Source organism: Dipodomys ordii, unplaced genomic scaffold (genome assembly GCF_000151885.1).
Source record: "Dipodomys ordii isolate 6190 unplaced genomic scaffold, Dord_2.0 Scaffold5, whole genome shotgun sequence".
NCBI lineage: Eukaryota > Metazoa > Chordata > Mammalia > Rodentia > Heteromyidae > Dipodomys > Dipodomys ordii.
In genome coordinates, this window is record NW_012267221.1 from 11,955,659 (window position 1) to 11,983,015 (window position 27,357).

The window sequence follows — 27,357 nt, forward strand, 5'->3', positions numbered from 1 at the left end:
ACCGTCTGTGTTGGTCTATGCCTTAGCCTCCTCTGGTAAAGGACAGCAGTCATATTGAATTAGGTCCAAACCCTATGACTGCATTTTAACTTAGTTGCCCTTTAAAAATCCCCTCTCTAACCACACAGGCATGTTCTAAGATACTAGGAGTTAAAACTTCAGTGCACAAATTCTTTTACATTTCAGCCCATAATACTAATCCTGAAGACGTTGATTTTTCCATGGTGTAAGGAACTGCTGAGGCTTGTTTGAAAAAGCCTCATGGTGTAAGTATCATCAGCATTCAGCAAATTATGTCCATCCGTACTGCCCCCAACCTTCTGTGGCTGTCCCTGTTCTGCTCTTCTGCTTGACCCCAGCTGAAACCACCAAGGCAGTTAGAACAGGTCACAGAAGGATCCAGAAATCCAGGGAGAAGGTTCGTGTAGAGTAAATCAAAGGAATTAACACCCATCTAAGGTTCATCATTTAAATTACCATGTTTATTTATGTCAACACAAAATTTAAAAAAACAACTTATAAAACAACCATTTTATCTTCATGTAACATAACTCTTCAGTGAACAGAAGTACTACTATTAATGTTTTGGCCTTTTCAAGGTCCTGCCTTGGGTCAAAACAGCACTTAGAGAAAGAAAAGATTCTTCCCTAATACACACACAACGGAAAGTTCTATTTTCTAAAATCCCATTTCAGCAATAATACAGAAGTAATGTGAGTCTGTCCCATTAGAGATCACACTGGCTATTATCATCAGTGGTCCACCTGCTCAAGTCCTGGGCCACAGTCAGGAACCTGGGGTGCATCATCCCCCAGCTGTCCAAGGAGATTGCTTAGTAAGTCTTTTCATTTAGTTGTGTAACCTCTAATCCTCTGATTTATCTGAGTTGTTTAGAAACCAGACAAAAAGATCTGCAAGCAACAGAATATATATAGATTTGTCTGGTAGGACTAAAGAAATTTTTGAGATGACATGGATGATTCAGTGGGAAACCATCAACCACAAAGCTCTCACTATCTAAGGAACTACTCACTTAGAAAAGGCCTCATGTCATAATCTAATCAAATGTAATAAACACTACACAAAAAACACAGCTCACCGGTATCCTGGTGGTTTAAATGCTAGTTGTTTAGTCTCAGTGCACTTTCACATAAATGCTGGCTATTATTTAACTAACAAAATCTATCATTTTTTTTCTGACAAGAACAACAGTCCCAGGCAGTAGAAAGGAGAAAAGGCTTGGAGTTAGAAGATGTAGATTTAGCACTTAGTTCTACCTGCTTTCTAGCGTTGGCTTTATAATGGGGGGTCATATGAAATAAAAGTTCTTCATAATACAGCAGTTACCAGAAGAAATAATATCTGAGAATCCATCTCTTCTAATCAATCCCTTCTTACTGGTAAATCCTTTAATTATCCCATTTTTTTGTTTTCTTTTCTACCACAAATAGTAAGCTGGCTTGGAACTCATGATCTTCCTGCTTCTGCTTCTACTGGGAATACAGGTGTGTACTACTATGGCTGGCCCTGCTCACATGTATTTTACAAGTAAGGTCTTAACTTCTTAAAGTAAACTATATAATGTATTTCCTTTACACACAAGGGACAAGTGTATGATGGACTGTTCAGATGTGGCAAGAAGATAGATTAAAAAGCCTCTACTCCACAAGGGCCTGTGCATTCTTGATATGCCTGATTGAAAAATGTCAAATATTTGATTGTTATCTCAGGCTCCTTTCATGTTATTGGCATACACTTGGAAAAAGCTAGCCATTTAGTTTTTCCAAAAAGAAATGGACACTTTCATTGGATAATTACTTGGAAGACTGAGACTGAGTAAAATAAGGTGAACGAGGAGGATAAGCTAAAACTCAGCAACAAGCAGAAACTGAGCAGATTATTCTCCTAGTAATTTACAAATTAGCCCAATAATATGGTTGTTCTTTTCATTTTTATTGGTGACTTCATTTATAAATTACTTCTTCCTCATCTATAAAACACAAAGTCCTTGTTTGTGTACCTGATAAGATGCATACAAATTTACAGAAATAATTGACACATCATTTTCAATCGTCTATTTGGGATATCTTTGGCTGAAGTAAAATGAAAGTCTTACTTCTCACAGTGTTGAAGCAAATCTTCCTTTAGGAAAGGACAGATTTACTACAAGCTCAGAATGGTTGTCAAGGGTGAGTTTACAGTGTGAGCACATGGGCTCCCTGACTTTGCTGAGACGAAGATGTCAGGTATCTGTATTCTGGAAACAAATGAGATTCTAATTCCACACATTTTTCAAATGCAAAGCAGGCCCCCATGAATCATGTTGATGATATTTTTTGAGACATTAATGCAACAGAGTATTCCTCAAGTGATCTCCAAAGTCACCTCCTTGCTAAGAATATTCCTCTTCTTGATTGTTTTCAACCTGCCAACAGCATCTCACCTTCATGTAGAGATGACTGATCTCCAAATGACCTATTATTATCTAAACCAACCTCCTTTGAAGCAACAAAGAACGAAAAATCAAACAGTACATTAACCTTTCATGTCAGCGGAGCAGACTTTTCCCATGCATGAAGGACTTCTACCCATCACTAGACAGATCTACCTTTTGCTTTTCCCTGTGTTTATAGGTCACATTTTTAAAAGTACTCGTGGAGCCTCTGTATAGTGGATTGGTTCCCTGAAAAACAAACAAAAAAGGTTCAAATGAAAGTATGGACACTGGTTACACCATTTAATACCTCTAATTTTTTTTTCATTAAAATTCAAATTGGAAAAGAAACATCCAGCTCAATCTTGAAAACCATAGAATAATGTTGATTGTTAGCATTTAAAATTTATGCATTTTAATTTTTTCTAATATGCAAAGCCAATCCCATGTGCAATTCTTAAAGTCTTACTCTTTTTGGAAATGCACTAATTCATGGATAGGAAAGGAAGCATGGCCTGTTTTGCTCATTGCTTTCCCAACACTGTGAGTCTAGCTCAGGTACTCATTATGTATAGTATAAGCAGAATGAGCAGAGTGAATTGAAGGTGAGATGGAAGGTTCAAAAAGTTAAAAAAAAGGCAAAATTCAAATGGGTGAAAATATAGAAATAGGAATGACAGTATACTTGCTGCCTTGAAGAAATAGGTGGCTTCTAGGGAAAGGCCTCAAGCAAGGGCTCAAATCATCCTGCTTGAATGAGACCAAAACTCAGACAAAGATTTGGAAGAAGAAAACAGATCTCCTACATAGCTAGCACTTGGTGGATTCTGGATTTAGGAGAAGGGGGGGCACAATTGGCAAAATGACTTGCTCTTGGGGATAAGAGAAAGTTCTTGTCTATGCTGGTGAGTTCAGCTGTTCTGCTTAGGATGAGGATGTATGTTAGATGCCAGCTGCAGTGGTACCCAAAGAGTCAATGGGCAAAACCCGGCTATGCAGGAACAAGGCGTCTGGCTGAGGTAGTTTTTTCTCACTCATTGTCAAGGTTTGTCATCAAGTTTTGCATCAGACATCTGGAGTCCAAACCCAGCTCTGCCATTTGGCCTTACCCAGCTACTCTGAGCCTTTGTGTCTGTTAAAGAGCGATGAACACACTCCTTACTTTGTCCACAGGGACGTACTTTAACTCTTGCCTGGCAAATAATACGTGCTCTATTAATGCTACCTTTTCTTGTCCTTTCTTCTTTTCTTCCTCCTTCTCCTTCTTATTTTTCTTCTCTATTTTGGGGGGAGGCAGGTAGTAAGGCTTGCACTCATGGCTTTGTGTTTGATATTGCTTTCACTTTAGTTATTTTTTCAGGTAAGGTTTCTCACTTTTTCCTCAGGATCAGCCTTAGATGGTGATCTTCCACATAGGTAGGATTACAGGCATGTGCCACCATGCCTGGCCTACTTATTAATTCCTCTTTAAAACTTTCCTTCACATTTGGTATTGGAGATGGTTGTAAAGCTAATGGATTCCAGGTCTTTGGTACTCTTAACATTTCCAAGCCCATTTCTAAGTATGTGTGGGGCCCAAATATCACCTATGAATCACAAAACCCTTAACTCTGGTTTCCAACCCCATGAATTGTAGAGATAACAGCATTTTCCAGGCATCCATTTGAAAAACCACTCTCAGTACATTTATTTCAACATTCCAAAGAACTGTGTAAAATGAAAACATTCCCCAGCCTTTTCCTCACATTACATTGGATTCTGTGCAGTGTGCTTCTGTGGGCAGGCATTGTACCTGCACCTCCCAAGTTAGCAGCCTGACCTCTTACAGAGTGCCTTTGTTTATGTGTCTTTGGAGAAAGATCTCATGTGTGTATGGAGTGCAAACAGAGAAGAGATACCTTGGCCAGAGGTAAAGGATTGGTCAAAACCTGATTGTCATATTGCTTCTGCTCCTGAGATTGGCCTAGATAGTTTTGAGAGATCTATAGCCCTTATTGAGTCCTGTCACTATAAGACTTTGGAGGTTTTGGAGCTGAAGAATGAAGTGACATGGTATTAGAGTCTTAGAGTCATGTGCAAATAAAAGTTTGAAATTCGACTAAGCTTAAGACTAGAAACTACTTTGTCACAGAAGAAAATGGGTTTCAACTGGGGAAACAACATGGAAAACATAAGAGATGGAGTGTAGGAGTGATGAGTGGAGCCTGTCCTGGGAAAAGAGGGACATTTACTGAGTGGAAAAGGTACTCTACAGAAAAGACAGAGTGTGGGCAGCTTAAGTCTTGACAGGGCTGGGTGCTTGTTTGTAGTCCTAACCATTTCATGTCAATCATATTAAAATGCACCTACACAAACTAGAATTTATATCTACTATAAAGGGGGTGACGAGTTGCAAGAGGTAGAATAACAGTAGATGTTTAGTTGAACTTGATTGTGCAACATTCATTCTCTATTTTAGAGCAACTTCCTTTATTCAGATCTGCAATATTTTGGGGTCCCTTGCATAGAGGGACAATGGCTAAGCAAATTTTTCCCTCATAGGAGGGTATGGAGAAAGGGTAGAGTGGAGGAAGAAAAAGTCTATGTTACTATTGGGGTGTATGTAGTTGGGTGCTTCCTGAGCATGCTCAGATACTTTTTGCAGGGGAAATGTGCAATTGTGCAGCAGTACCTACATTGAAGCCATGCAGGTTCACCTCCCTTCATAGGATTTGCAGCTAAGAGGCAGGCTTGCATTGTAGTCCCTTTCTGGTGAGTCTTCATTTCACTGTTTAAACAAAGCTAGTTTTCCCTTGAACTTTCTAGGGTGACTAGGTTGATTGCCCTGGCATATTGGGGTATTAATTTTAGGCGATGGATTCTGAAAATGCAAGGGCACGTTTTCCAAGCTCATAAAAAGCAGTAATAAAGAAATTCTCTGTTGTGACCCAGAGCTTCCTTAATGATTGCCTAACTGCAAAATGCAGACCTGATTTGCTTAGTACAGGACAAAATCAATCCATGACTGAAGAAATGTCAGGCTGAACATTTTTTTTTTGCCTCAAGTTAATGACTTGTCATCTTGGAAAAAATATGTCTAATCAAAAATGAATTTAAATACCTTCCGTTTGTGTTTTCAGAAGGAATAGGTAGAGGAGTTATTTTTGAAAAGTATAATAGACAGGCAACCTTTCCTTCCAGCTATGATAAATGTTCTAGAAGGTAGAGGTGAGACTCCTGCCCTAAACTGCCCTCCAAGACCCAAGGGGCCTCTGGGTCAGGAGAGCCTACTGTCCCTGTGTTTTAAAGGTCACTCAAACTCCCCTCTTGAAAATATATAGGTATTCAATAACAACTGGATTTAATTGAAGACCTTTTAATGTGTATACTGCACAGCCCCCACCCCTACTCCTGGGGAAGATGAAGTAGTGAAATCTGAACTGAGTTATTTGAATTAAACCTTGTTTGCATCCAAGTGACTAATTATTACTCAGTCATTATCTAGTCAGGAACATCAAACATTTGTTATTCAAAGAAACTCGATTTCACAAGGGAGTATTTGTCATCTATGCTGTCATCTGCTTAATGCATATTTTGGTCCCATTTTAGACAAAGAACCAGTAAAAATCTGGAATTGGAATTTCAGGCGTGTTCTACATCCTGAGGGAGAACAATTCATGTTTTTGGGAAAATTAACTGTTGATTAAAATGTTATTTTAGAGATATTAATCATCTTTTGGTACTCACGCATTTGTATAAGAACATTAAGATATGCTGGCTGGTAGTTTACAGAGCACATGGTTGCCCCAGTGCTTGTTTGTGGAAGGCCTGCTCAAATTTCTAGCTGGGTCAAGTAATCATTAAGATTCAACTCCACTTGCACCAAAGGATTAGGAAATGTCTTAATCTTTCACAGACTCAGTTTACCTACTTTCAAAATGGATATGCTGAGAGTATTTCACAAGGCTGCTGGTTGTCCAACTATGTGTTCCTATTGCTTCTTGTGCAATGTTACCTGCCTTCTTTAGCCCAATTGCCCTTCTGACACTGCCAGTGATTTGCTTGCCAGTTGGTAAAAGTTAAAAACATTTGTGACTATGGTGTCAAGTGATGTTAACTGGCCCACAAATTAGGTTGCACTGTATTCCAAGTCACCAAGCTAACTTGTCATGTTGCATTTCACATAGTTAGCCTTGGAGCGGTTCTGCTCTTATTGCAAATCCAAAATTTGCTTTCCAGAAGAATTTTGTTTAACTTCGAAAAGACACACACAAAAGGCAAGTTCTATAACATGCCTCCATAGCTCCATCCACAATTGCCATGATTTCCCCTGCCTTAGCTACCATTCCCTTCTACTCTCTTATTCCTCAACTATTTCAGAGCAATCCCAAGCCTTCCTTCCCTTTTGTTTCTATACACTTCCATTTGCTTTTCTAAAGAGAAGTGAAGATTTTCTAACAAAGTCAACATGCCTTTATCAGACTTAACCAAATCAAACAAACTTCCTTATCACCATTCTAACGTCCAGTGTGTATTAATCTTTCCTAGTTGCCTTAAAAATATTGGGCTGCTCAAATCAGGATCCAAACAAGATTTATACATTACATTTGATTATTGTGTCTAACACATTGTAATGGGAAGATAAAGTAGATATAAATTTTCATTGTCCTTTTTCCTGTACTACATATTATGATTAGTTTAAAATAACTGCCTAAATAGAAACATCCTTTATCAAGACAAAATTATCCAAAATAGAAAATTTCATTTACTTTCAGAATTGATGATATTGCTATAGGCTTAGAGAAAACAGTGCTAACATCAATTTATGTGGGCAGATGAACGCAAAGGAGCTTTTGTGTTTGCCTGCATTTTCTCCAGTGATACTACTGTTTTTAGAATCAGCAATGTAAGATAATTGCTATTAGATAGCTAGACACACCATTAGAGATTGCGAGATGAAATTAAAACCATGAAATTGTTCACAGGGGTCTCTAGAAATGTAATTATCTCTCCTGTGGAAAAGAAACAGAAAATTGTACTCCTGTTTTCTGTTTGCCTACTGTGAAGAGAAGACATTTAAATTATGTCTATTGAGTACATATATTTAAAGGTTGAGACTTCCTTTTTTTAATGTAGCTGTTTAAAATTTATGATATTCTGAAACTGCATGGCATTTCATAAGTCTTCTCAACTTTGCTTTGTAACCTGTTATTACATTGGCAACAAGTATTTCCATGGAAATAGGCTTGATCTTTCATACTATTCCAGAACATTATTCCATTAGCTAGACCATTTCCAATCTATGGAAGTGTTTCAGTACAACATTGTCAAATGGGGCTCAAGGGATTGTCCTGGTGATTAGGTGACACCAGAGAAAGCACCCCTCCACAATGTCCCTGACTCATGGTATTAGGAGTTTCATGAGGTCATTTAGACTGGTGGAAATCCCCACCACACTAACACACCCAGGTATGTCCCAGGTTCCTTGGCCCGCCTCCCCCACCCCCTGCCCTGCAAAAAAGAACAGAAATAAAAGTGTGGGGGTCATAATGAGAACGAGAGAAAAAGGATGTGATCTCTGAAATTTTTTTTAGACAGAAGAAAATTGGATCCCTGTTATTTCTACTAGGTCTCTGTCGACTGGACAAAGAATAGCCCTCATTGTTCACATACCGTCTGCCACTTGGCCTTTGATCGTTCTGCTTCAAATTTAGCAACTTCTTTGCGATCATGAAAGGATACTAGCAGCTTCCAAATGCAGAGCAGGACAACCCCGATGAGGAGAATTGCCAGTGAGACCCCCAACATGATCATGAGGATGTTTGGAGGTTTGGGGCAGTCTGGGAAAACAGAAAAATTATATTAAGAATCTAGTACAATGACTATTTTGAGGTAGGAAAGACTGTTTCTTTCCAGTGTTAATAAAACCCAGGGCCTTGTACCTATCAGGCAAGTTTCCTACTATGAACCAACCCCAACCCACAAGAAGGTGTTTTGTTTTGTTTTTTAGACTTAAATATATTTTTATTTTATTAGCATGACCCGGGCTCAAATAGCCTCATTTATCTTTAAAAAGTTTATTGTGAAGTTGCTGTACAGAAGGGTTACAGTTACCTGAGTAAGGCAATGAGTGCATTACTTGTCGATCATTGTTACCCCTTCCCTTCCTTGTTGTTATCCCACTATCCCTTCCCTCCCCCACCTCCCATACTCCTCCCCACCCCACCCCAAGAAGGTGTTTCTTAATGCATTTCTAGCCACATGTTCTCTGTAGCAGAGGGTAAATACTAACACCTTTTGTCTTGGCAAAGTTTTTTAAACGTAATTTTTTTTTTTTAGAAAATAAACTTTTTTTTTCACTATTTTTTTATTGTGAAAATACCATACAGAGGGGTTACAATTACATGGACAAGGTAATGAGTGCATTTCTTATCAAGCATTGTTGCTTCCTCCTTTGTTCCCCCTTCCCATCACTTCACGCCCCTTTCTCTCCCCTCCTCCCCCACCCCACACCAAAGTTGTAAAGTTCATTTTTGACAAAAAGAAAATAAAGGCAAAAACTGAAATAATTTCCTTAAAGTCAGGAATTATAGTTACTAAGCTTGTTTGTATGCTGAACTTAACTTTAGATTTAGTCATTTCACTGTCTGACTTTTCTCTTTGTACTAATTATATATTTATCTGCTGCAGCAAGTTATCTCAGAAATGACATAACTATGTATATAGAAAAGCAAACATGCCAGGCGCAGGTGGCTCAAACCTGTAATCCTAGCTACTCAGGAGGCTGAGATCTGAGGATCATGGTTCAAAGCCAGCCAAGGCAGGAAAGTCCAACAAACCACCAGAAAACCTGAAGGGGCTCTGTGGTTCAAGTGGAAAAGCACTAGCCTTCAGCTAAAGAGCTCAGGGATAGTGCCCAGAGCCAGAGTTCAAGGCCCATAACTGAAAAAAAACAAAAACTAAAAAGCAAATACACTTGTGTATATGCATACACAAACATACACACACATTTATTTATATATGTTAAATAAGAGATTGAGTTGTAGCCCAAAGAAAATAAATTGGGCAATAAAGCAACCATCAATATAATAGAATTAAAGTCACACAATGTAAAGTACACCTTTCATAAAATAAATTTATTATCAACCTAAAAGCATGGTACATTGTGAATCTGAAGATTTTGCTTTGAAATCTTGCTAGATTAAATTGCAAGTGTAAAAATGTTTTTAATTGTAAAACCCTGTAAATAGTCAACATATTTATGTATGTCAATAAAACAAAAACTAGTGTAATATAGTTAGAAATGTACTTGTAGAAAGATTTTTCTGTTCTTGAATGGCTTGGGGTACTTTCAATGTTAACTAAGCCTTTTTGTAAAGTCTGCTGGCAAGATTTATTAGTAAACATTTAAAAGAGGATCTTGTAGATATTGCTACTTATTGTATAAAATGGGCAACTACTGAATGAAAATATAATCCCAATTGAGTAAATAGAAGGTATATACAGCATGTTCCTGAAGTCTTCAGAAAACTTAACTAGAGAAAAGGAAGGAAAGATAAAATATACTTTATGAAACTGAGCTTCAGTTTCAGTAATGAGCCTAAATTTTGATACAAATTTGCTCTTATGTTTTGGGGGTTGAATTACTAGTTCAAAGTCATTTCTGGAATCTGAAATCAGTATGTAGGCAATGCCAACATGGTAAATAAAATTAGGCTAAAATGACATCTACTCCATATTTTGTGTGTGTGTGTGTGTGTGTGTGTGTGTGTGTAATTTTGTTGTTGTTAAAACGTAATTTTTAAGTGCTGGGATTTTATTATGTCAAAGCAGAGCAAAAGATAAAGGAACAGTTTAATCATTGAAATCAAATGAATATACAGTCAACTCCTCAGGACTCAGTTCAAATTCAACCAACAGTGGATTGAAAATATTAGGAAAAATGTATCTGTGCTGAACATGTTAGTCTTTTGTCCCCTTGTAATTGTTGCTTACATAATAAGTATAATAGATACTTAGATAGCTTTACATTGTAATGGGTAGTCTAAGTGATCAAGAAATGATTTAAAGAATATAGGAAGATATGTGAAGGTTAAATGCAAGTATAAGGGCGTTGAACACCCAAGGATTTCTGTACCTGCAGACATGGAGGATGAGCATATACTTAATGGTTATGCTACAAAGTTGGAATTCCAAAGTAACAATGTATATAAGGTATTTAAAGGACCATAAAGAAGGTGGTCTTAAAGATGGTCTCTACCAAGTACATGATAAGGTAGAAGTGGAATGTGTGTGTTTGCCACATTTGTCAATGTTTTCAAGAGTCTTCTCAAATCATAAGCATTCTAGGAGATTGTATTAAAAATTATACAAAACCCATTCCTTATAAAGCTTTCTTTATGCTATTGCGTCTCCTGTTTACCAAGATAATCATGATTTTCCTTTTTATTCTGTTGAAACCTTAATGCAGTGCTGAAATTCCTGGGCAGATCCTGAACTGAAATAGGAAGGGTTGAGTTTTGCTCTCATGTGATATGCTGTAGTGTGAATTCTACCAAGTCCTTTGACCTCATCTACACAACAAGGCATAATTCTCTTGACTTTCCTGATGATAGCAACAAGTAGAGGTGTTCTTTCTTCTTAAAGCTACAGCTTGCTAAGTCTTTTCCCTAAGATTCTAACTCATTGGATCTTGAATGCTACCACAGATTCATTATCAAAAGTATTCCAGGTGACTCTTATCTTCAAGGGAATTTTGGAAGTGACATGTTCGGTATGGTCCTCTCAACTTGAAAACTCTGTAAAATGGCATTTTGAATTTATTCATAGTACTAATGTAAGTTTGCAATTTTAGAGTACTTCCTTTATTGACAGCAGAATGACTAATAATCCTTGCAATATGCCTAGGAGATGATACATCTCTTAAAGAAACATTATAATAAAGATCTTCTTTTTCTTTCATGGGAAAAATATCTTGCATGAAAATGATCATTAACTATCTGCATCCCTTTGCAAGAAGTAAGCAAAATTTGCAGTATCTAATGAGGGGGAAAAATTATGTTTATCCTAAAGCTATTGCTCTTATCTGTTGACTAAGGAGAGTTTCTCCACATAGACTAGTCATTTTGTTGCTGAGATCCCATCTACAGCCAATCTGATCTAAGAATGATTAATGACCCCCCCCCACAGTATCATGTTTGACCTCACATATTTTTGTTCTTTGATAGAAGAGTAATATAATAGTAATATAAGTAATGTAATATAAGTAATATAAAGTTGCTAAAGACATAACTACTACTGTAAGGAGATCTAAAGACAATGATCTCAAAAGGCAAATGAGGTATAGCTGCCTACTTTTGTGCAGGAAGCAGCAAGATTGCACCCAGGAGGATGCATGCTGGACTGCCTTTATCTTTGGCGATGAAGTATTTAGGCTGGAGCATAACATGTTCCTGTCCAAAGCAGGATGTAGCTTGCCAAGACCTGTAGCCAGAAAGTGAATTTGGAGAGCTCTCCAGTAGGAAATAAAAAGAGGAGTAGACATGGCTTGGCTGAGATAATCATTTTAAGAGCTTTAAGTCATTGGACTTTGTGTGTTTCACAAGAAAAGATATTAGATCTTGTGCCAGAGCAGGTATCACACAAGAGATCTTCCCTTTTCCTATCCCTGTGACAGGGATAGGCAGATTGAAGATGGACTTCTTGGTGGGAGAAGAGGATGACATCCTTTTATCCTGCATCTCTGTGTATGATGTCGCCTATTGAGTCTGAGGTCAGTGCTAATGACAACCTCCTCAATGCCTAATGCTGCCATTCTTCCCAATCTGGTAACTCTACTATGTATAGCTATTGAGTGCTTGAGATGGGAAGCTTTCAAGTTAGGCTGTTCTTAATTCGAATTCAAATACTAGGTATGATGAAATGTACAATATTTAATTACTAATTTTTATTTCAATTGTATGTTGAAAGTGTTACTATTTGGGACATAATTATAAACAAAATTCACCTGATAGATCTCATTGGCCTTTTAATAGGGTCCCTAGAAAATAAATACGGTTCCTGTAACAGCAAAGAGGGGCAATGCTGAGGCAATCTGTTATTTAGATGTCGATTGTGATTACACAGCCAGTGGGAGGCAGTGTAGCACAATGGTTAAGAGCCTGGGCTCCCAGCCAGACTGCTGGAGTTAGTCCACCCGCTCTGTTGCTTAATTACTGGAAGAGTTAGCAAATTATTTATGTCTCTATGCCTGGGTTGCCTTACCTGTATAGCAATATAATAGTAGTACCTGCTTTATAGATTGTTGCGGATATTAAGTAAATTACTCAGGTGAAACATATGGAGTAGCCCCTGGTATGCAGCATTAGTTAAGGGCTCCATAAATAAGGGTGCACTTTAAGTAGCTGTAGTGTTGTTCCTTAACACATGCATCCTTCTTCCTTGTCAGTCCTCTAGACCATACAAGCCAGAATCCTCCAAGGAGGAACTGCAGGAATGGCATCACAATGTCTGTCATGTTCCAGCCAGGAAGCCTCCTCAGCTGTTATTCCTTAACTTTGACATAGCTTGTAGGCTCCAAAAGTCCTTCCAGATGTAAAAAGGAAGATGATAAAGCTCTGCCTAGGCCCACAAGCACTCTGTTGGGTACTGTTTATTGACTCCTTTTTCTATTTGCTTGGACAATACTGGAAATCATTAACCTCCCTCTCTCCTTCATCTTTTCCATTTGCCATGTCTCTGGCCAAACTTCCAATTGGCCCCACCTGACTCCCATGTCTTAGTGCTGTGGGAGGGGAGGGGAGGGACTACTAGATTCTGGGGATGGGCTCTGCTCTCAGGACTTCTGCCCAGAACTTGGACAACTGTGGAGGAAGTGACGCCTCAGGAAGGCATAGGGATAAATAAAGTAAAATATTATTTAGGAATATATAAAATAAAAAGGTATCAGGACATCTATGAATGCTTGGAAAGATGAGGTATCATATGCCCCTTTTATTGTGTGTAAGAATGCATGAATTAACAATGGGCAGTAAATGATGTGGTATATATCAGCCAAAAGCATGTTTTATCGGGGGGCGGGGGGAGGAGTAAAACCAGCTAGATAAAAAAGCCTCTGTATTTAAACCAGGGCCTGTTCTAGGAATTTTTGTTGTTTGGGAGGCTTTTTATTCCAATAGAGTTGATATTTTAAGGGCATTGTGATTTCAAGAAAACTTGTTAAAGTCACTGTTACAGTCCCCAAAGAGAGTTGGAGAATTGGATTTGATAAAACAGATAAAGAGGAGGCAAGATTTTTGCCTTATAAAGTAATCCATTCCCACAAAGCATGATTCACCTCATTTCCTTAACTAATGACTGCAAAGTGCATTTTGGGTATGTATTTAAAGAAGTTGCTTCACCTGAGTGTCTTAAGGAGTAAATCTCTAGCAACATCCTGCTCACCTGAGCTTCAAAACCAAGTTCATAGCCACCTTTCATTTCTTGGATTATGTTGACCTGTAGCTCTGTCATTTGGTTTTGATCAGGTTTCCTTGATTGGATTATGAGATTTTGATTGTGTTTTCTGGCCTTGTTGGTATTGTTTTGGTTTTTATGCTCCAAATGATGTGCATGATTTGATAGGTTCGGTTTCAAATTCAGTCCTTACTATATTATCAGCACATTGAAAGCAAACATACACAACAAAACATCAGTGCTGTATAGCCAGCATATACTGTGGTTGTCTGAGCCAGAATTTAGGCTCAGAAGGGAGAAGGGAGGTTGTGGATAGAGTCTGATGGGATCTGATTGAACACAGGTGTTCTTGTTTGTGAGAAAATTCCAGGGAGTGTCATATCAATAATTGAAGACAGAAAATATGAGGTACATAGGAGTATTGAGAACACAGTGAGGATCCTTAGTACAGTTACTCAAAGAGGGAGCTCAGCACTCTGCGTTGGGGTTGTTGTCAAAATTCAGATTCCTATGAGGGAGAATGATGGCAGGGGTGACATGTGGTTAAGGGGCATTATGATTATAAACTGATTTGTTGAATTGAAACCCATTAAAGGTAACGTTTAAAAATCAGATGCCTAGACCACACATCAGGTGTGCCGATTCAGGATACTGGCATTATATAACAAGTTTCCAGGTGAAAACTATCTAATGATTGAGTACCTTCTCTACAGACAATTGCTTTCCTACCTAGTGGAAACTTGTCTCTTTCCTTTATTGAATATGAAATATTTATTTGAGCATTTTCTAAGCCCTAAATTGACTCTACAGATCCATGTGGAGTCTTGCTGTCTTGTCTGCCTCATATTATCATTGTATGACCATGGCTCTAAGTTACATGTCCACACACGTCTTACATTATTTCATTTAACCATACTCTTAAAACGAAAGTACCATTATTTTTCCCATTTGATGGATCAGGAAATAGACTCTCAGAGAGGCAGGTATCTCCTAGAATGTCAAACAGCTATTTATGCTGGAATAGTATTACAGCCAAAGTTTTTCCGACTCCTTCTCATATTTTCAATCTGCTACACTCCTCCCTGTTAGCTGTTGAAATTATATACCTTTGTTTTTATTTCATTTGATCAGTTCGCCTTTGTACAGCTCAGCAGCCAGCTTTCAGAGAGGTGATGATTGAAACAAATAAAAATCATGCTGTTATCTGGTCTTAATAAAAGACTTGGAACAGAGCAGATCTTTTAATGAGTATCTTTCAATCTTTGGGGAAGTAGAGATATTCTACCTAAAATCTGCAAACGTCTTGCCTGGCAAGCTACCAGAAGTGGCTTTGTTTTCTCCCTTGTAGTATTGCTTGGCATTGACAATGGGAGGCAGACTACCCACCTTTTTCATTGATGTTGTGAATGATGGTTTTCCCCTCATTATCTGTAGTTATTAGGAATGTAATAAGACATTCATTTTCTCCTTGCAGAGAGCAGGAAACAGAACTATCCTTTGAGAAATCTGCAGATAAATGAGTCATTCATTAGGTTAAATGAGATTCCAAAAGAGATTATTTTTAAAGCAAAGTAGTATTGAATTTTAATATGCAAATGAGAATTTTCAGTGTTGCAGAATAGGAACAGAAAAGGTTTGGAGTTTTTTTTTTCCCACCAACTGAGATTTCTAGTTTATTCATGATCCAGAAGAACAGTTCCAGATGCGGTCAATCAGGACTTATCATCAAATGTACCTCTCAAACTGATGTGGGCAGGATGTCAATAGAGTGAAAGTACTGCAAGGCAGGTGCCCACAGCTGCCTGGGGAATAGAATGGCCCTGATTATGGAAATGAGGGGCTGTGTGTTCCTCTTCACTGAGAGCGTCTGGGAGGAGGGCTATGTTACATTGCTGCATAGTTCGAATGGATACTGATACTTTTAGAGGGGCCTTTCTCACAAAGATGGAGTCAAGATTGCTGACCATGGACTGTCACCACAGTGAAAATAAATTAATACCAAGAAACAGAGGTAGGATTGTTAATGTAGCTCAGAGAACTGTAAAATAAAGGTAAACCTTAGATTAAAAGGAACCTGGAGTGACAGTTTGACATTCAGCACTGCTCTTTTGTTAATTAAAAACAAAAGGTCCAGTTTTCCTCAGGTCTTTTCCAAATTGAATTTTTTCTTGCGAAGTTTGTTGAAGAGAATGAAATGAAACAAATGACAGAATTAGAGGTTAATGTAACTCTGTGATCAGAAATTTCAATGGGTCAGCTCTTCTCCCCAGATTATCCAGTGTTTTATGAATTAAACCAAAACCAAACAGCCAAACTGCTTTATAGTTCTCTTCTTTTTGATGATTACAAACACTGCTTTTTAGAAACCTGTAACTGCAATAGACCATTTACTCTTAATCTAAACTTCTAAGACATATGGCCAAATACTAGTATGTTTTGACATGATGGGTCAGAATATTAAATGGACACTATCCAAGATAATCTTGGACACATTCTTCCTCAATTTACAACTTCTCTCTGCCTAAAATAAAATGGTGTTAATAAAAAGAATTGCATGTATTTCTCTGATTCTTATGAAGAAAAATTAAATGACAGCTTCCTTGGGTACAAAATTATTACAGCCACAGAAAGAAATATTAAGGGATCATTATTTGTTATCTTTGTATTGGATTTATAAGACAAAAACCCGGTAAGGTCTGTGTGAAATATGCCTTGTATTATTCATGAAAATGGACTAAGAAAACATTTAGCATTATAAATATGACTTCAGATAATAGATTTAAGTGAATAAATGTTTTTGAATTCAAGAGAAGCATTCATTTATTTACATAGAAATCCGATTACAAATTATCCTAGTTTGGTCATTTCCAAATGCTTATGATCATCTAAATCACCTGGGAGTTTTGAAAATAGATTCTGGATGCCTTCTCTAGGTTTTCTGATGAGAGGGCTGGTGATATATGTAGAGCCTTGGACTTTGAGTGAGTGATTTAATAAGCATTTTAATAAGATGTTTCTGATTTAAAGGTTTTGGGGAAGCTCTGGGCAACTCTTGATTAGTAAAATCTGTGTTATTTCCTGTGTTTGATGGTAAATGGCACTGCATGTATAATTCATACTTCAGTTATTTTCAGATGGCCTTCATCACACCTCTGTCTTTTTTGCTACTCCAATTAACTAGACAATCCTAGCGAATCTGCCTTTGCTTGCTGGAGTGTCTTCTTCCTTCCTTCTCCTTTCTACCACAATGGTGTAGACCCACATCTTTGTTTTGAATACACTTAATGAAGAACATTTGGTTCTCAGGTAGAATGCGTGGATAGCTTATCATACTCATTTCAGTAATATTAATCCTGCTTTTTTATTTTCTTTTAAATAGCTGCACTGAAGCACAGGGAGGCTTACTTTTCTCAGCCAGTATTATTTAAGTTTTAATGGAACTGTGACGATGACCTTTGAGTCACGACTCCCATCTTGTTTTAATTACTTCTCCGCTCCTTTTCCTGACTGTTCCAACTCTAGATGTGGCCTGTTTTGTAGTTTGGTATTGAAATAGTATTATCGAATGTGCAGTGAAAGATTTGCATAATTAGCTGCTAAGGTTTTCTTTTGTTGTTCATAAGAAATGGACTTTTATTCTTTTTTTTTAACCTTCCTTTGTGACTGCCTGCATTGCTGCCCTAGAATAATGCAGGGAAAAATAAGATGTCCAGTGGTCCATGAAATCATACTTAGAGAAGGAAGAAATGTGAGAATGTTGGTGAAGTTTGGAAAGGCCCAGGAAGGATGTAAAAAACAAACTTATCCACACTACTGAGTCAAAACAACTGTATATTTTAAGACCTGAGTTCTGGGATCAGTTCTCAAGGAACATGGTTTCCAAAGAGGGGAAAACAAAAGAGGTTCTATCGTATGGTAAGTTTGGGAATCCCTCCTTTAGCCTGCCCTGGTGATTCAAACATGCACACTATTGCAAACAGAATGACTGTTCCAAAATTTGTATAATTATGAACAATTTAGATTTTTTTCACTATTACACTCAGAAATAGGTTTCTATGGGACATACTTTGAATAACAATGCTGAATATGTAAATGTTGGAATAAATTAAAAACCTAACTCCTTTAGTAAAAATTAGTAAAGGGCAATGCACAAGATTAAGTCACATGTTCTTAGATGTGCCAACCCAAGTCACTCACAGCACAACAGAGGACCAATTAATACATCCATGTCCCCATTGGGGGAAAAGATAGGTTGCTAAATGACCTTCTAGAAGAGCAAAGACCATATGAGCATTTGGAAATGATGTGATCAAATAATATAATAGGGGATGGGGGGGGAAAGAAAGTCAATTGCAATAAGATTTGCCAAAAGGCACATTAGAAATGTGACTTTTAAATTGACAGTATGATAAATATTTTTTCTCTGACGTTTATCCAGGTTAATGTTTTAAATATTACTATTAAATATAAGTATTCTTGGGCTGGGAAGGTGGCTCAGTGGTAGAGTGCTTGCCTTGCATGCTTGAGGCCCTGGGTTAAACTCCTCAGCATCACTTATGCAGAAAAAGCCGGAAGTGGCGCTGTGGCTGAAGTGACAGAGTGTTAGCCTTGAGCTAGCTAGCACCCAGGCCCTGAGTTTAGGCCCCATGAGCAGCAAAAATAAATAAATAAATAAATAAATATATATATATATATATATTCTTTACTTATAGATACATTTTAAATGTAAGTTTAAAATTTAAATATGTTTTAAATATAAATATATCTTTTAAATATATGTGTATATGTATGTGTTCTATATATTAGTAATTCAATTGTTATTTTCATTCTCCAGGTTAGAATTGTATACCCATCTTTAAAGGATAGTTTTAGTTAGAGACACACACACACAAAATCAACATTTTAAATCTGCTTAATCTTTTTCTCAAATCGAAGCAAATATGATAACTTACTCAGAAACAAATATACTTAAATATAGTTACTACTCCATACACACCCTCATGAGTTACATGTTTTCAAGACTTCCTGCTTTTCTCCTCAGGCACATTAGATTTCCCATGTTGCCAGTGAATAAAGTTCTTGTCATTTGCAGGACATTTTCTGCAATTTTTGCTCATTTCCCAGAGACAACTAGTTAAGTCTACTCAGTGTTTGCTGGGAAATGAGCCTAAAAGGATATATGGAAACTTAGTACCTGTCACTAACCTAATATGGGTTCCCAAAGTGCTGCCTCACTCAGGGCATTGATGTGTCTTATCTGTCCTATTAGTCTCAGGCACACGCTATGTTGTCCCATTTATTGTTATTTGGCATGTTTATCCTTGGTCAGCAGAAAAGCACAGACGAGGGGTTTTATGTGCACTGATCATACATATGGAAATGTAGTCAGAACTCTCAATTTTGAGAAAAAGTAAATCATTTTCCAAAGAACATAAATGCTATTCTATTATTCCATTTTGGAAGTAGGTTAATTTTTGTATTCTAATTCCATTTAGTCAAAGTACATGTTTTCTTCACTATTTCCCTTTACCTGAGACACACATTGGTTATTTCTATCATGTGTACGGAGTAATAATTTTACCTGAGCAGTGTGATAATGTGAAATTTATAAAGATGCAAAGCCAAATTCCACTCCATTGTCCTTTTGGGAAAAATGAATCTTCTTTGTTTTAAAGTGGTTCACAAGTTATTACTTTTTTTAATGTGGCAATCCCAGCCAAGATGCAATGGATTTAGATATTTGAGATGAAATCTTACTCTTAGTATGCATCTCATTTTAAGTAATTAAATTTAAAAGGACAAATGAAAGCAAGAGCTTTGTTTGCTTAGCAGTTAGATATAATAGGGACATCATGAATTTTGGGGATGAGGCCAAAGGGAATTAAATATACGGCCACCTCATGCCCATGATTGGAAGGATGAGAGTAAAAGCACTAGATGAAGTGGGGTGGGGGAAAATGGCCATGAACAGAAATTGCCTGACACCTGAGAGCTTCAGCCAGGCAAACTGTTTTATAGCTGGCTTTATCGTATCTTGAAATAAGGCAATCAGATGATAGAGGACGATTTTAGATGGGGCAGGGGGTTAGCACTTAGCTATTTCTTCAATTTTCTCCATTTTTAGTTTGGAAAATAAACTGTTCTGGAATTCTCTACAATTGCATTTGTTAAGCAGAGGTGAACTTGCCAACAGAGCTGAAGTCCAATAAAATAGCTATGAATTTAAATTGCTCACATCCCATGCCAGCAAGTTTTTGGCCTTATAAAATGCATATTCTTCAAAAAAAAAAGAGTGAATGTAATGCCCTGGTGTAAATGGGGTCAAGCTACTGATACCCCTTGATTTGCAGAGTTTCTGCCTCAGAGGAACTATGTAGAGGAAATGAATAGGATTTAAGACAAGTAGCACCTTCTTCCTCACTGATGGTCGCCCCAATCAGTTTGCATTTGTCTGCACATTCTTCTCGAGCCTGGCCATCTGTAGACAGGTGACATTCAATACAGCTTCTGTGGACAGAATTTAACAGAATTTGTTGGTTCATATTGATGGAAAGTAGACATGTAGCTAGATATTGCTTTACTATTCTTGTTGCAGGTTGTACTCCAGGAATGTCTTATAGATGACATTGGGCCTTTTGCTACTTTCAGAAAGATGTCCAAGATGACACTGAATTATTCTGAATTCCACTTAGTAATCAATGTTCCCTGAGCCAGCCTTGATAACAGCTACTATAATCATTTTTCTCTAGTGATTATGGCTGATTGGTTAAGAAAAATTTTTTCAGGTTTTGATTTAGCTCTATATTTTCATTTTACTTTTTCCTAGGGAGAATTTATATTCATAAATATGATTAGTGTCTGGACAAAGTTATGAATGACGTAACACAAATAATCTATATCTCAACCAGAATTTTAAGAATGATTAGTGGTCCTAATATATCTTAGATGATTATTTAAAAAATTCACTTTTCTGTTACTTTTTTTGCAGAAGTTCAAGCTTTGATAAGGATTTTTTTAAAGCTTAGAATCATGCCTGAATCTTCATTAATTCAAGCTTTTAAATAAAAGATTGCTACTTATAGAAGAGTACTTCCAAGGGCATAAGGAAATTAAGCTACCTTAAAGCTGTCTAGGGCAAAGTAAAATTTAGAGTCTACATTAATCTTGGGCTACAAATCACTTAACAAATAGTTTGTGCTTGGAGCAAGCCAAAACAGTCAAAGTTTTCTGAGATTCTATTTTAGATGCTTCTCCCCATGCACCATGGGTGTGTGTACTCTGCTTGAAGCCCCCTACCCCCACCTCATACCCCCTAAGTCTCAACCAAAGCTGCACTTTTTGGGCTAGCCTTTCATAACCAGAGACATAGCTAGCTCCTTGCAATGGAGCCCCAAGAGCTCCTCTACAAGAGGGGCCTGTGGAATGGAAACAGAGGACTTGTGAAGTTGCCTTTGCATTATAAGTACTATGTCTAAATTATATGGTAGCTTGGTGAGGGCCTGGTGAATCTTGGGAATTCCTTTGCACATCTCTCAGGGGCTTCCCTAGCTAAACTGGCAGGTCTTCCCTTGCTCTGTAGTTCAATAGAAGATTTTTGCATGCGCATTGGGAATGGCAGCCCACGAATCTCTGTAAGTACTTTTAAAAGCATCTATCTTTCCCATTAGATTCTCAAAACCTGTGAAAGTAGTAGTCTTCTCTGCTTGATCATGGCCTAACACTATTCTTGGCATTCAGCAGGTATTTAATAGATAAATAAACATATGTACAAATAAATGAATGGATGAATTTCAAAACTTGTAACAGATGTTCCTGCCTGGGCTGGCTTTGAACTGTGATCCTCAGATCTCAGCCTCCGGAGTAGCTAGGATTACAGGTGTGAGCCACTGGCACCTGGCTACCAGAAAGCTTTATATTCAAGATCCTTCTGTCTCTGTCTCCTAGGCAGCTGGAATTACAGGCATGTGCCACTATGATTGGCTACTTAAATGAACATTTTTACTTCCCCCTTGCCATGGATTGAATCCAGGGCCTCATACATACTAAGTAAGCATCTACCACTAAGCTGAAGGCCCAGTCTGACATGTTACATTTGATTCTATTCAAAGAAGTCTAGTCATGCCATACATTTCTGACACATGTCATTGCCATAGCCAGTGACTGAGAAGTCTGGCCATGCACATGGTGAATGACCACTGCATGAAAATTAATCTAAGTACCAGTTAATGAAAAAATGCATATTTTCTGCATAGTACATTATAATACTGATAGGTAGCAGTTTAGGAAATGTAAAGGCAACCTAAAATGTAACAAAACTCCTAAAATAAAATGTAACTCATAGGTAACTGCAGTCCTGTAGACTGGACCTAGGGTTAGGAATTTCTCATAGGCAATCTCAATAAGTGTTCAAACCCCAAAGACTTACAATGCTGCTGTTCTCACCACAAAGACAACCCGCTTTCATTCTATTGAAGGTATAATTGCAACCGGTACTTTGAAATGTTTTTGCTGCCATGAATTACCTGAAAGCAGGAGAAAACCCTGGCTCTCATTTTGCATTTGTCTTTGTTCTAAGTTATTCTCTCCAGAATCACCTTGCAGTCGCCATGGGTTCTAGGAAAGCAAGGACTGATGGATAACATTTTTATGACTAAAACTACCCCTAAAGGAACAGCGGAACCTTGCAGGACAGATCACCCTAAAATGAGGGTAATTACAGGTAATGATCAGGTTGCACTCTGGAACCAGAGAAGTCATATCCTCGAAGCCAAATAGTGAGACAGTGATAACAACTTTTCCAGGAACCCAGGAAAACCAGAAGGGAGATAATGACCAGCCAGGACACACCTGTAACTGGGCCTCTTAAACAGTGCCTGTTGCTAATTGTTCCTCCACTTAGACCAAGTGCTCAGCTCTGTATTCTGAAGATGGCTGAAGGTGAACTAAAGTGCCATTTCCCTGTGGCAATCTATACCACACAATCTCTCTTTCCATATTTTTCTCCTAATTAACTTTCCTATCACTTTCATTATGTTGGAGTCCTGCCTGAATTCTCACATTGGACTCCAGGAATGAGTTCGATTAGCCTCACTGACTTCCTGGTAACAATTCTGTCCCATGCCACAGTCAACATAAATGTGCTTCACCTGAACCACAAATTTTGCCCCAATTTGACAAAGAAGTTAGAAAATAAGAAAATGTGGGGTTCTTTTGGTCATTGTTACTGTTTTCATAGGATAAAAATTAATACACAATAGCTATGTATAAAAATTAATACACAATATCTATGTACAATGACAAACCACAAAAAGGCACCAAAGAGCACAGGCAATAAAAGTAGAGGGTGCGGGCTGGGAAAGCTGAGATTTTGCTTAGCATCATCTTATTATGGTCATATGTACATAGCTATTGAGCTATTGTGATCCTCTTCTAGGACTATCCCAGTCATATATTAATACAAATGAGGGAAGCTATGGGGCCTATGTTTCCTTGGGTCTGGTCTAATTCACTTAATATGATTTTCTCCAAGACATAGAAACACAAGGTTTTTTTCTTTGTTGATGTTTTTAATGTACTATATTATTTCTTTTTTTTTTCCTGTCACTTATTGTCACTGTATTTGATTTTGGTACCCTGTGTTTTGTCTATACCGTTATCTGAATTTGGGAAGGGAAGGGGAACAACAAAGGACAAAGGACAAAGGGCAAACCAACACAACAGTGATCCTCACAAGACAGCATGTTGGAAATGAGCTTTACAACTTGGGGGGCTTTGGGGGAGGGAAAGTGGGAGAAAAATGAGGGAGAGGTGACAATGTTTGACAAGAAATGTACTCACTACCTTACATATGTAACTGTAACTCCTCTGTATATCACCTTGACAATAAAATTAAAATTAAATTTTTTTTGCCAGTCCAGGGGCTTGAAATCAGGGCCTAGATGCTGTCCCTGAGCTGCTTTTGCTCAAGGCTAGCACTCTACCACTTGAGCCACAGCACCACTTTTGGCTTTTTCTGCTTATGTGGTGCTGAGGAACCGAACCCAGGACCTCAGGCATGCTCAGCAAGCACTCTACCACGGAGCCACATTCCCAGCCCCCAAATTAAATTTAAAAAAAAAAGAAAAGAAAAGAAAAAAGAAAAACAAATTTAAAAAAAGAAAAGCAAGTGGAGATTGTCTTTTTGCTTCTTTGCCTCCATCAGCCTATGGATAGGAATGAATCCACCCCAAGGTCAGGAGTTAAACTTTTATAGATAAGAAAGAAGGTTGGCTTACTTCACTTAATATAATTTTTTCCAAGTCTTTCCATTTCCTAACTAATGGGGCAGTGTCATTCTTTCTGATGGAGGCATAGAAATCCATTGTGTATATATACCACATTTTCTTGATCCATTCATGTACTGAGGGGCATCTGGGTTATTCCATATCTTAGCTATGGTGAATAATGCTGCAATAAACATGGTTGTGCTGGTAAGCCAGGCCCAAAGGAACATAGGTCCCATGGTTTCCCCTATTTACAATAACTAGTATAAGTTAGGACAAGCAGAAAAGGTCAAAAGCTATGTACATATGAACATATAAGATGATGTTAAGCGAAATGAACCCCAAGATAGGGACACAAATATCTTTTTCCTTTCTTGCTGTTGTTTCTAACGTATTTATAATGTACCATGTGATTTTTTTTTGTTTCTTTGGTATGTTCCTTCCCCACAGTATAATCGATTTTCCCTGTATTTGATGTTGGTGCCCTGCATCTTGTACATACATTTTTCTAATTTGGGGAGGGGAAGGGAAATAACAAAATGTTGAAATAGGGATACAGGTTGACCTATTGTAACAATGAGATGTACAAGACACTATATTGAAAACAAACTTTACAACTTGGGTGGGTGAGGAGGGAGTAGTTAGGGATGTGGGGAAGGAAGGGATGGTAGGGGGAAAACAAAGGAGGAGGCAACAATGCTCCATAAGAAATGTACTCATAAGAAATGTACTCATGTAACTGTAACCCCTCTGTACAGCATTTTTACAATAAAAAACTTGTTAAAAAAAGAAAGCAGATGGGGGGACACCCCCACCCCAAGACTGCAGGTGGGTGGCAGCAAGGCAGCAGAATCCCACCAGGGCATTTCTTTTGTGGCTGCCATTGGAACTCAGAGGCCATCTGAGACACTGGCTCCACTTTGTTGTCTGTAGCAGATATGCCACATTATGATTGTGATTAAGATGGGGAAGAGAGGGGAGGGGAAAGAAGAAAAGGGAAGGAGAAAGAAAGAGAGAAGAGAGGATAGAAAGCTGGGAGAGAGGGAGAAACAAGAGAGAAAGAGAGGAGAGGAGAGAGTAAAGAGAGGAGAGAGGAGAGAAAGAAATGAGACAGAGATGAGAGGAAAAGATGAGAGAGAGGTGAGAAAACACAAGAGAGGAGAGGGGTGAGGGGAGGAGGGGAAAACAGGGAAGGGAGAGGAGAGGAGAAGAGAGAGGGAGAGAGACTCACTATCTTCCCAGGATCCTAGCCATATTGTGCTTTCGTATGTTTTGATGAATGTTCAGAGACCAAACCCAGTAAAGACAATGTGGGCTCTGAATTTACAAAATGTCCTCAGCACATTGATCCACAAAGGGGACCAAGGGACGTAGAGGCATTACCGTTTAGAGTGGCAGGGGTCACCACAGGTAGGACAGCGTTCGCAGGTGGGTCCCGAGGCTCCGGGGTTCGTGCAGACACACTTGCCGCACACGCAGTCCCCTCGCCCACTGCAGAGTGCTCCGTCTTCAGAGACGCATGCGTCAGTGCTGGTTGTGCAGTTGCAGTACTCGCCGGTCCAGCCACCCCTGCACATGCATTCGCCGCAGTCACAGTCCCCATTATCTGTAAAACACGTTTTATGTGACTCCTGGTCCAACTTAGGTTGCAAGTTTGCTCAACGCTATTAAAAAAAAAACTATATATAAAAGCAACTACAATAAAAGTCTGTATGGGGGGGAGGGGAATTTAATGTGCCTGTGTGTATATACATTTAGTGTGTGCATACATATTTTCTCTCGTATATCTACTCAAAAGGCATTTGAATGAAAGATCAATTGAAATTCGTCTGCATCTATGATGTCAAGACATATTGCAGCTGTGTAATTCATAACTGAATCAATTAATTCAAAGCTAAGAAGAACGAAGTGATTTGGGCCAATGCTACTAATTTTGAGATGTAAGCGATGTTTAAAACTACAATGTCGTTTTGTTTCTTCTATGAAAGGGAAAACGTAGGAGCAATTTCTAAAGTGTAGTATTCTGAAAAATGATTTATGAGTATCATTAGATGAAATGTGCCTTTGCAAATGCCTCGAGAATGCCCATATATTACTATATGTAAAAATGAATTGGCAGAAAATAAGAAAACCCTTACTGATGGAGTGAGGAATGACCATGAAGGCAAAACCCCGAAACATCCCTTGCAGAATTTAGAAACCCTTCTCTACCAGCCTCTGGAGCCAATAACCTGGCCAATTGCTATCTCCAAGCAGCCAGTCATCTTGAGTACCTGCTCCTGTAACAACACCTTCTTCGTATTGATCTCATGTAGAGGGAAGACAATAACCAAAGATCAAGACAAAATTACCAGGCTCTTTTCAGAGGGATCGATCTTTCTGGAATGCCATTGACAAATAACTCTAAGTGCATCATAGCAAGAGTGTTTTCTCGAATGCTCTTTGCCAATACAGTTCCTATCTCTTAGAATCAAATTATCAGAGACTAATGGAATTTGGGCAATGAACAAAAGAAATCAGTGAAGCCCTCTGTCTTTGAGTGCTTCTGGGTGGTGGAAGAAGTTGTGTGAGACAAACAAATGTTGTGGTCATAGCATTTCAGAAAAGCAGCAGCTAGCCACATACATTAGCTGTAAAATAAATGGGATCCACACAAGCTGGGAAGCAGTGCCATGTGTGGTGAGCGTTGCAAATTATAGCATCAGAATCTGTTCATGATGCCACGCTCACTTTTTATTACACCAAACCCTGTGTCTGGCACAGACTAATACCGTATCACCTAGTTGAATTTAAATAATCATATTTATTTTTTATTATATCTTTAAGAAGATATAATAGAGAGTAACAACTCTGATGAATGAACAGAATAACTTTGATTCACAATTAAGGGTCATGATTGAAGTTACTACAAATAAAACATTAGAGAAGTTTTCTGAGCCCAACTGAAAACACTGTTTTATTTTCTTTCTCTTTCTCTCTTCCTCTCTCTCTCTGCCTTTCTCTCTTCCTTTCTTCCTTCCTCTCTTTCTCTCCCTCTCTTTCTTTTCCTTCCTTCCTTTTAAAAATTTTTTAAACAATTTTTTATTTTTATTGTGAGAATACTGTACAGAGGAGTTAAAATTACATGGGCAAGATAACGAGTACATTTCTTATCAAGCATTGTTGCCTCCTCTTTGTTTCCCCTTCCCATCCCTTCCCTTCCCTTCCCTTCCTTCTTTCCTTCCTTCC

At 38.1% G+C, this 27,357-nt stretch overlaps 1 protein-coding gene across 2 annotated transcripts in view; it reads right to left on the bottom strand.

The window, feature by feature from the left end:
* Positions 1 to 482: 482 nt before the first annotated feature.
* Itgb6 (integrin, beta 6) overlaps positions 483 to 27,357 on the bottom strand; it is a 69,978-nt gene continuing 43,103 nt past the window's right edge. For both annotated transcript variants that reach the window (XM_013030667.1, XM_013030676.1), the window contains 5 exons: positions 25,513 to 25,735; positions 20,277 to 20,374; positions 15,254 to 15,373; positions 8,087 to 8,253; positions 483 to 2,683 (listed from right to left, as the gene is read on the bottom strand). In XM_013030667.1, coding sequence (XP_012886121.1) covers positions 2,585 to 2,683; positions 8,087 to 8,253; positions 15,254 to 15,373; positions 20,277 to 20,374; positions 25,513 to 25,735 — 707 coding nt within the window. In that variant the 3' untranslated portion in view covers positions 483 to 2,584. The remainder of the gene's footprint in view (positions 2,684 to 8,086; positions 8,254 to 15,253; positions 15,374 to 20,276; positions 20,375 to 25,512; positions 25,736 to 27,357) is intronic.